Below are 11,039 nucleotides of genomic sequence, written 5' to 3'. Positions count from 1 at the left end.
CACCTTTGTAACTGATCATCCAAACCCAGATGCAGCATCGTGTGAGATCCTATCTCTGGAACAGCCTATACCATCAGATCAACCTAGTTGCTCATACAGTGGAGTACAGCTATTACACAAGTGACACCATTGTGGTTCCAGAGAAATACGTCCATTTGTCAAGGCAAGTCCTTGACAAATGGACAAAAAATTTTATGAAAAATGTCATATTTTAGTTCAAAGAATATTATATTATGTTTTAAATACAATAATTAGTTACCTTGATATGTTTGAATAATCAAAAAATACATATATGCAACAGTAGTTAGAAATTCTGGACAGTTCAGGGAGTGGCCATTTGTGCCCCAGTGGTGGCCAAAGCTGCCCCAGATGCGGGGCAGCTTTGGCCATTAGCCAGGTACTTTTGTAATCTGTTTTTCCGGTAACAAAAGCAGTATTAGATTTTTGAAAATATCGGTTTTAATACATCAAATATATGTGAATTGCCTGTCCAAATTTCAGAAAGTTGTAATTACTATCACACAAGTTATGGTGAAATAAGTGAATTTTGGCCAACGGTGCCCCGGTTACCCCTACTCATCATATTTAGTCATGATTAGTTCAGCATGATTGTAAAAGATTTGTTTTACTAGTAAAAACGTGACGGCAGCTGCTGCCAGAATGATTAACCATTGGGCTGTCACATAATCAAAATACATAAATCTGTGGTCTTTGAATGGCAATAATATGGCAAGTCGATTAGTTGCTTCAGACTTAGTGTTTTACACCTGTGCTTAACTCATATTAGTTGGCCTACCAAACAATCATAACTCAGGTCAACACATCTACTTTTGAGTTCACCAACGCCAGACAGTTACAGCTCAGATTTCAAGAGAGACAAAACACATATAAACGAAGTAATAGAATAAACTTTTGATATACAAAGAACAATTAATTCTGCTAGGACATTCAATCAACTAACATAATAACTCTCAGGATTAGAAGGCCGCATTAAGGTATTTAAGTTTATAAATTCAATATTGCAATTTTATTGTATTTGTATCTTTTCTGCAACCACGAACCTGGCATTTTACTGTATGTTAAGATTGTTGTTATAATCAATTTTATACTATTTGCCTATGCATGCTGCTGACTTACTCTAATATATTACAATATCGTTTACGTTGTGAATTTACCAACTGTACTATGTTATAATTTTTAGTGTCACGGTGTAGCCTACTACATGGTAGAAATACATATTGAACAAAATATACAACCACACACCTTTCTACCAGCTTACATCAGTTAAAATTAAAGCTTGACACGGAAGTTGTTACAATGATATTAGCCTATTTACCTAGCCAGGGTCTGGCTCTTTGTGTGGGTGGGCTATTTAACCCCCCCATTTCCTTTCTCCCTTCTCTCTTTTCCTCTTCTCACTTCTTCTTTGGAGAAGAGGAAAGGAGAGAATAGGGATAGGAGAGGGTGGCAAATAAAGCCCTGATGGCTCATGATTTGTTCGCAACAATCTATAGCTTTTATAGTTTTAATCTAAGGTGGTTATCAGATATTATCACATAATTGCTTTAGTTTACTGGATTATGTATCCAAGAAGGTTTTTATGTGAAAATAAACGTGATTTTGTAAAATTCTCCTCATAAGCTTCATTGTTACCAGCAATTCAGTCAAGTGTGAGGTACAATACAATGACTTTACGTCATGCTATTTAGTCTGACAAGGTAACCAATAGGAATAGCTATTATTGGCCAATCTAGGTTTATATATCTATGGGTTAAACTGAGTTAAATGCATAATAAAATTAGATCAAAAATTCATATTTGTTGACAAAATATGATGGATACTTTATATTTATATTAACTCATGCGACTATATCACATACTTAATAAAATAATACAGACGAAAAATGCTGAAAAAATTGTTTTTTTTTATTATGCTCACTACCACAGAGCTAAATTAGAAGCTTCATGCCTTCATTCTGTATTTGATTCTCAAGATTTCCTCTCCATGTAAAAGAAGCTACAGTATGTTCTCACCATTTGGATAAGACAACTCTTGTTTATTTCAACACATGCTTAAAAAACAAGAATTGTCAGTGGTATAACAACTGGAAAACTTCAAAAGACCAACTAGTTAAATTTGGTAACTTTGAACTTGCTATGGAATTACATAACATAATTAACACTTTCAAGTCTGGTCGCTTTAGTACAATCCTCCTTCCAGTGGCTGGCCACTTTTGAAGCTTTCCATTTGTGTGATGTGTCTACTGTAGTGCTAGTAAAGCTGTGTATGAGCACACCATTGTGGAACTTAAAACATGGGCTTTTACATCATAGTAAATAAGAGTTTATTCTGCTGAGTCTAATCTCTGTAGCTTCAGGACAAAAAAGGCTTTTTCAAACGAAAAATTCTAATTTTTGTAAACAGAGTACAAGGTATTGCTTATTATTAATACTTTTGGTATTGCTTTTAATTATTTTTATTTATGTCTGACATGGCATATTATTATTTTGCATTGGGCCCATGATAAGGCAAACACAGTCAACACATAATAACCTGTTCTAGAATTGCTCTCGCTCATTTCTGGTACGTGGTCACCATCATCATCTATTTCCATAGGCCTATCACTATCTGAATTGGATCCACCAACTTTCTTCTTTGCTTCATCATTGTAATCTAATACAATTATAATGGTTTTATAGCTATTCTTTATCAATGTATGAATAGCCCACAGCTTGCTTCAAAAAACGGTCGGTTGGAGCAGGGGTGGATTGGAAGAGGAAGACTATCCCCAACATCTCACCCCTTCAATCCCCACACCCCACCTTTCTATTCCCTGCACCCTACAGCTCCTCTCTCCAACAGAGAGGACTGATGGAAAATAGTTGCATGTAGAATGTATAATATCTTATTTTCCAACATCACACAACATAAAAGCAGTTTTAGAACTAGTCTAGTAGTCTACTACTATTAGGCGGTAGTCACTTACATATCTAATAATAGTTTGTCCAAAGGAACTAATCATATAAGATGTGAGTGTGACCAAATATAGTACTAACAAGATGAGTTACGACTATCAGGTATCTATCAATGAGTGAGTCTGCAATAAAGTAAAACTGCACTGATGTCTTTCACTCGCTCATGCTATGGTTTTCATTTACAATGCTTAAATCTAAGAGTATTGCCAACTTTACTCATCTCATCATCAGAGTCATCTACATCTACTTCACTGTAACTGTCATTTACCAACTCATCAATATTTGCAGCTATTACTTTATCAATTGAGTGTCTTGGTGTTTACAAATTCTTAACCATAATTATTCTCAAACTTTTGAAAAAAAATGACAAAGTTACAATTCTGCCATAGCTTGAGGTCATAGCAGAACCAAGGCTTCCACACATATTGGCTTTTGCTTTGAGGTTTTAGCAAATACTTTCAGTTCTATTTAACATATTGGCAAGATTTTCTTTCTGTACAAAAAGCTAAAACTCAGGGTTATCAGAATTTTGGCAATATTTGCTAATTAGAAGTCATTAGCTAGTCCCATAAACTAACATGACCCAGGCAGAAATTATTTCGATGTCAGCCACTTGGAGAGGACGACTTCTATCAAATTATTTCGATGTCAGTTTTGAAAGTCTTAAGTGAACGACAACTTGATCAACTCAATAACTTCTTGGTAAACTTGTGGTCATCTTTTACATGTTGGTCTTGTCATCGTCAGCGATAAGAATAAGTATTCTACATCATCATATAGCATCTTTTCGAAAAGTAGTTGTGTTCTCCTGTATAAAAATCTACTTTAATATAAACTGAATTTACTAGTAGATTGTGAGAATCAAAGTTTTAATGTGTTTTACAAATCTTTTGATTAGGGTTAGAATTTTCATGACAGTAAGTAGAATTCAACAACCTAGCTAATTCCTAAAGAATTTAGCATGCAATCACTTGTAACTGTTTAAATATAACTACAAGCGGGTTATGAACTCATAATAGTTATAATACTGATAATGGTAAAAGAATTATCACTGAAGAACTTGAAATTTCAATATCTTTGCTATCTGAGCAGAATTTGTTAATCTTTTTTTCTTTCATCATTGGTTATTATGGACACAAACTTTATCATTTGGTGGGCTATATATATTAGGGTCATGTGACAGTATTGATGAGAGATCAGAGTGAGATTTAATTCCAGCTAAAATGAGAGTTTGGTGTACAATTCATCTTTTGTGAAACTGTTGTCTCTGATCACACAAAGCGGCAAAGCCCAAATGTAATTCTTAGCTGATTCAATGGAATTACATCCTTCAAATTTGGCTACTTTAACTTCATTGGTTGATTCACTATATTTTAACCAGTTGATAAATAATAATGCCTTAAAACCCTTGAAGACTTCATACAGTATATTATTGCTATTTATGTTCTTTTGTTTGCAACTTTTCATTTTGTTTGCAGCAGGACTAATTACATATAATAAAATAACTCTATTAAAGTTAAAACAAAATTTTGTTGAGAAATATAACAATAGGCCTGCTTGTAGGATTTCACTCACAACAAGCTCAGTGACAAAAATCCAGAAACAGCTCAAAATGAAAAACCTGTTTTATAAACTTTTAAAAGACAAACTAAAACCATTCACATTAGCTTTAAAATGGGGTTTGCACAAAACATGTTTCTTATAAAATTTAGCTGATGAGAGGAATTGTACGCAAACTTGCTTTGCTGTGTGACACAAAGTTTTTTTACTGATTATCTATTCCTAACATTACCCTCACGTCACGACACTTTGTTCAGGAACTTGTCATTGTTGACTGAAGCTGTTTTATTGCCTTTAACTTTCTAAAGCTTTTATACCAACACTGTCTAGAACATTCTAGAAGACACTATTAAAGGTTAGGTAAACTTAAGTCTCCTCAACTGAGTTGTAGCAATGATTATTAGACAAAACCTGTTAAGACTTAATGATCTTTTGTGAAATACCAGTTCTTAATATCTACAACTGAACATGATAACCTTTCTGCAAAAACGTGTTTAAGGTTCGCAGAAAATAAAACCTAAAATTTTAGAAACAAAAAACTTGTTACGCTATGGCTTCAACAACTAATATATTTGATGACGAGACAGTGTAATGGGAAGCAGAATCGCTTATAGAGATGGAATGATAAAACTACTTCAACTGCCCGTTCCCAGCAAACATCAAAGATACAATAAGGTTGTTATCTATAACAGCCAAAGTCCAAAATCTATATCATGGTACTGAACAATTGTCACAAGGAAATTTCCCCTCAACTAGCTAAACCTAGCTGTTAGGGTAACAGGAGGCAAAAATAATGTCAGGTGAGTTCGAAGTAATTTGAGTGATTCATTATCCTTTTCTACAGCAAAAATAATTGTTCGGCGATCTCAAGTCTTCTTGGAGTCAGTAAGTAAGACTGAAATATTCTTTGCAGTTCATGTATTTAGTTTATCATTTTGCCTTTTGCAGAATCGCCTCACTATTTTTTCATTTTGTCAACTCGTAAACACAAACAAAGCAGACACCTATCTAAGTCTTGCTTTTCATCGATCACGCTAATTTTTTTATTAGTTTGCGACATGATCAACTTTTAAACACTGATAGTGGACTTACAATGTTGTTTTTTACAAAACATATTCACTCTAATGTTTAGCTGATAAGGGCAAGTGTACGCATACTTGCTATACTGTTACAGTAATTATTGATTCCCTAATGTTCATTCTTATCTCAAAGTCTCTTTATATCATGATGCTTTTCCAGGCTTTTATTATCGTAGTCTGAAGCTGTTTTGTTTCTTTTAGCAGGCTAAAGCTTCAATATCATTTCCTTTCTGAAACCTTCTCAAAAGTTCACTCAACTAGCTACATTCAGCTGTTGGAAAAATAGGAGGCAGAAAACACGACAATGATTCAGTAATCATCACCTTTGCCAATTAATCGTAATTTTTATTTGCAAAATAATTTATCGTTAATGATAGTTCTCCTCAGTTCCAGTGAATGAAGTTTAAACATTTTTGCTCTGGTGGTGGCATGCTTCTGTCAATGATGACAATGCTTGGATTGTGTTTTACTTTCATCTCTGAGACTTGCTCAGTCGTTGCAGCCGAAGCTTTTCTAATGTTTTTTGTACATCAGCTTTGCAGCCAGCATGCAGCAAGCTCAGCCAGTTAGGTCTGTCCCTGGAGGTAGAGGTCCATGTCTTAGGCTGCATGGAGAAGTCTTTCAGGTCTCGTTTCAAGACATCTTTACACCGAAGACGAGGTCTGCCGGTTTGGCGGGTTCCATTTTCAAACACACCATGAAGAATCATGTGTGGGATTCTCATGCTCGGCATGCGGTTGACATGCCCTGCCCATCGAAGCCAGATGAACTTCAGTCTAGATGAGAGGGGGGTCTGAGCCAGTCTGAATGAACCGTTCTTCATTTGTTATCTTGTCCCCCCACGTTTTACCGAGAATAAACCTTAGGTTCCGAGTGTGGAAGGCACTGATCTTCGATTCCTTTGGTCGGTAGGTGGCCCATGTTTCAGCACCATATAGAAGGATACTGAGAACACATGCCTCATACACACAAACTTTGGTTTTGATACCTATGTGTCGGTTATTCCATACACACTTGGTTATTCTGCTAAAAGCGATGGAGGCAATTCCTAGTCTTGTGGAGATTTCATTGTCTACAGTTGTAGTCTTTGAGGGACATGACCCAAGATAAGTGAATTTCTCAGCATCCGGCAGGTTAGTGTCCTCTATTGAGAACACATGGGGGGTCAGAAGCTTGTGACATAGTCACAGTCTTTTTCAAACTAATCTGCAGTCCAAAGCGCTGGCAGGATACAGCGAAGTGGTTGAGCATAAACTGCAGGTCTTTTAAGGACAAGGCACATATTGCTGCATCATCAGCATATATCAGTTCTTTGATGATGAACTTCTCAGTAAGAGAGCGCGCTTTTTAGCGGGCAAGATTGAAGAAGTTTCCATCGTCACGTGTGAGGAGTGATACACCACTGGATTGGTGAAGTTGTCTGTTTGTCAGTTTGAACCCATACGAGAAGTATATGCCAAAGAGGATTTTGGCAAGGACGCAACCTTGCTTGACACCTCGTTTTATGGGAACTTGATTGGAGAGCTGACCATAGAACTGTAATCGAGCTTGCATTCCATTGTGGAATGACTCAATTAGGGCGAAGAGAGTAGGAGGACAGCCAGTCTTCCTCAGAACTGTGAACAGGGAACCTTGGTCGACAAGGTCAAACGCTTTAGTTAGATCAACAAAAGCCATATATAGAGGCACTCTCTGTTCCCGAGATTTCTCTTGGAGTTGACGAACAGCGAATATCATATCAGTGGTTGAGCGTCCTGATCTAAAACCGCACTGTGATTCAGGGTATACATCTTCAGCTATTCTGAGCAGTCTTGATAGAAGTATTCTTGCCAGTAATTTTCCTGACACACTGAGAAGGGAGATACCTCGGTAGTTATTGCAGTCACATCTCTCTTCCTTTTTCTTGTAGAGTGTTGAGACCTTAGCATCCTTGAAAGCTTGGGGGACTGACTTCGTAGACCAGCTGTTAGATATGAGTATGTGTGTTTGCTTGAATAACGAGTCTGGTCCCACTTTGAGATGTTTGAGCAAAATCGCATCCATGCCAGCAGCTTTACCCAAGTGCAGGTCTTTGATGGATCTAACAACTTCATCAAGGTCAGGTGGCTCGTCTAGGTCTAATCTGACTGGTAAACCAGGCAGTCTATCTATAAACTCTCTGTCAGCATTTCCTTCGGAACCATAAAGTTTACTGTAGTGTTCAATCCATGTATCTAACTTTGCATCTCTATTCTCAATAACTGTTCCATCTTTCTTTTTCAAAACTCCTCCATTTTGTTTTGTTGGTTTCATAGCCACTTTGATAGCCCTGAACATCTCCTTTATGTTACCAGAATCTCTGGCTACTTTGATGCTGGTGCAGAGAGAGTCCCAGTAAGTCTGCACGCGCAGTCTCACGGTCCGCTGAGCTTCACTTTTTGCTGAGCGGTAGTCAGCGAGGGTTTGTCTTGTAGCCCGGGATTTTTACTTCAACATGACAGCTCGTTTCCTCTCAAAAGCAGGTTCTAGGAGTTCACGAGAGTGGCTATACCAGTCAGGATCTTGCCTTTTTTCAGACCAAAGGACTCTAAACCCGCATTGTGGATCGAAGAGTTTAGTTGCTCCCAGTGTTCTTCAGGGGATGTGTGAGTATTGATAGCAGTTATCTTCTTATCAAGTGATTGATGATAACACTCCTGAAGCTTTTGGTTCCGGAAGTTTGACACATCTATTTTCTTTGATGCCTTGATTTGATTATGGCATGGTCTTGGCTCAAGACACAGCTTTGACACCACAAGGCTGTGGTCAGAATCGCAGTCAGCGCTGTGATACGATCATGTGTTGAGGAATTCTTCTTTATGCTTAGATCTGGTGATCACGAAGTCAAGTTGATGTGATTTCTTTGAACTAGGATGACGCCATGACACTTTTCTGTGCGGTTTCTCCGGAAATAGGGTGTTGGTAACAACCAGGTTGTTTTTGCAGCATAGTTGTAGTAGACGCTGTCCATTCTAATTTATGTTGCCAACACCAAAGCGTCCAATGCATTCGGGCCAGCTAGATTGATCCTCACCAATCCTTGCGTTGAAATCACCTAGAAGAATTACCCTTTCCGAGATGGAGGCTTTGCGAATGGTGTATTCCAGGGTGTGGTAAAAACAGTCTTTATCATCAGAGCTTTCAGCCAAAGTTGGAGCATAAGCTTTGACAGTGAAGATTGTACCTTGCTTGGTGTTGACTTTGAGCACTGATATGCAATCATTGACACCAGAAGGTGTTTGTGAGCTACAGAGCAGTCGGTTGGATATCGCAAAGCCAGTACCATAGATTCTTGAATCCTCAGGTGGTCTGCCAAACCAGGAGAAGGTATAGTTTGCCTCTGTGATTGTACCAGTGCCGGCTAGGTGTGTTTCTTGCAATGCAGCAATGTCGAAACCATGGCGAGAGAGCTCCGAATTTATGGTAGCTGGTTTCCTGATAGTAGTATTCGCTGGGTCTAAATCTTTGTCCGTTGACATTCCGGTCATCATCGTTCTGACGTTCCAGGTTGCAATAGTCATTTTTGTTTTCTGAGGGGAAGTTGAGCAGATATACCAGAGCACCTCTTCTGGTATTCCGTGGGTAGACTGAAGCACCTTATTGATCAAGGGCTGCCTGGTTTAAAGCGGGCGGTAGTTACCATAGGCCTGAAAAGTCCTTCCCACTTTAAAGAGAAATCCCTGGCGCTTGAATATTACCACCATTATTCAAGACATATCACCGGTAACTACTCTTCTCCGGGTGTTTGGTTCCTGAAATACCATATGCAGCTGTTCTCTGCTTTTCGAATTAGCAGATGAGTTGTGAAAAACAAACCGCCAGGACTATTAAAGCAGACTTGGGTGGTCCTAACACTGATCAAGTGCTTCTCTCATCTCAGATCATCCTCGGCCAGAGGGAAGGCACAGCCGATACATCTGAGGAAGATCAGAGGCGCAAGAGCTGCCGAAGAAGCCTGTAGTACAGGGCATCCAACGCCTTATTGGAGCTCCACTCCATTGTGGTAGATAGCTGTTGATTTCTTATAAGAGATTCATCCGCTCTTGGGGGTTTCCACCAACCCTGTCCCATGTGGCAGGTAGTACCGGGTTGCATGTGTTACCGGTAGCAGATCTATAGTATGACCTGACCATTTTTGCTCTATTGCAGTTTTTATTCAGCAGAACATTACATTTGACATAATCTCACATAAGCACGATTTATTCTTGGTTTTTCCTATAAACACAAAAACGCCTACCGCTGTTACAAGTTTGTTTATTCTAGAATGCCTACATCTAGTTTATTTTTACTGCAAAGCAACTTTCGTTCTATGACCTTTGACGAGACTGTCTTTCACCTAATATAATTTATTACAGTAAAAACCCTTGTTCCATTACTCACAAGCAGATTCCCTTGCACTGTTTTGAATGATTCCTTGTAAAATAAGAAAGTGTTACAGCAACCTCTTTGCTTAGAGAAGAAAGATTTTCCGATGGTAATGTATATGGTGTTACTGTAAATAAGGTTATACTAGATAGTGTTTCTTTTTTATATATTTCCAACCTTTACTTGATGAGCCATTGGTGTAGATAATTCTAGCTTGTGTTGGTATCCGCTCTTTGCTGATGCTTCCTGATAAATGGGAGGGGAGGATTTTGAGAACATGGAACGTCATCTGGGAATTTCATTCACAAGGACCTGGATATCATGGAGTGTACGGCGAGAGTCAATGTTAACATGTTTGGTCGAACAAGACGACGGTTTGTTAGCAAACGACGTATCAAACATTAAGACAACTGACAACCGATTAACTATGTTACGATTAACCGGCAGGCTCAATAACATTTGTATATTATTATGGCAGGACTCCCTATTTGTGTCACTATGGTTGGTTAACTCCTGATGACGTGGTATAGTAGACTCCCTGTGATCAGCAGTTAAAGCTGACTTGGCGACCGCACTACGTTCGATCGCCTTGCTATTTGCAAAATGAGAATCACTTTGATCCAAAGAAGGATTTGGTGGTGTTTCAGATTCAGAACCAGAAACCAAAGCATTAGCTTCTCTGATAGTTTGCACTTTAGGACTATGAAGTAGAAGACCAGCACAATGTTTGAATTCACAGTCAATAACACTAGCTTCTAAAGATAGAAAACCATTATCAGCCTCTAAAAGTAAAGCTTTTTCTTCACTACTAAGAGAATAACGTTCAATTTCTTGTTTAGTGTCACTGAACCTACATAAAAGTTCATGCGTTCTTTCCAAAATAAGTTCACTGCACATGTCTTCAAGCTGTTTTACGTAAAAAACTGAGCGTCTCATGAATGTTTTGAGATTAGAAAACATAACATCTTTTTTGTATTTGTGAACATTTCCTTGGCTAACAAATAAACCAGTTCCACCTGTTTAGTATAATCAGCAAAGTATA

General features: G+C 38.0%; 1 protein-coding gene across 1 annotated transcript; it reads right to left on the bottom strand.

Annotated features, from left to right (window-relative positions):
• Positions 1–8,427: 8,427 nt before the first annotated feature.
• On the bottom strand, positions 8,428–9,120 carry LOC137388095 (craniofacial development protein 2-like). Its single transcript, XM_068074607.1, is given in 1 exon segment — positions 8,428–9,120. A coding segment is annotated over 1 exon segment (693 nt).
• Between the last annotated feature and the right edge of the window lie 1,919 nt (positions 9,121–11,039).

Source organism: Watersipora subatra, chromosome 2 (genome assembly GCF_963576615.1).
Source record: "Watersipora subatra chromosome 2, tzWatSuba1.1, whole genome shotgun sequence".
Lineage (NCBI taxonomy): Eukaryota > Metazoa > Bryozoa > Gymnolaemata > Cheilostomatida > Watersiporidae > Watersipora > Watersipora subatra.
Note: the sequence above shows the minus strand (reverse complement) of the source record. Positions and strands in the feature narration are given on the sequence as shown.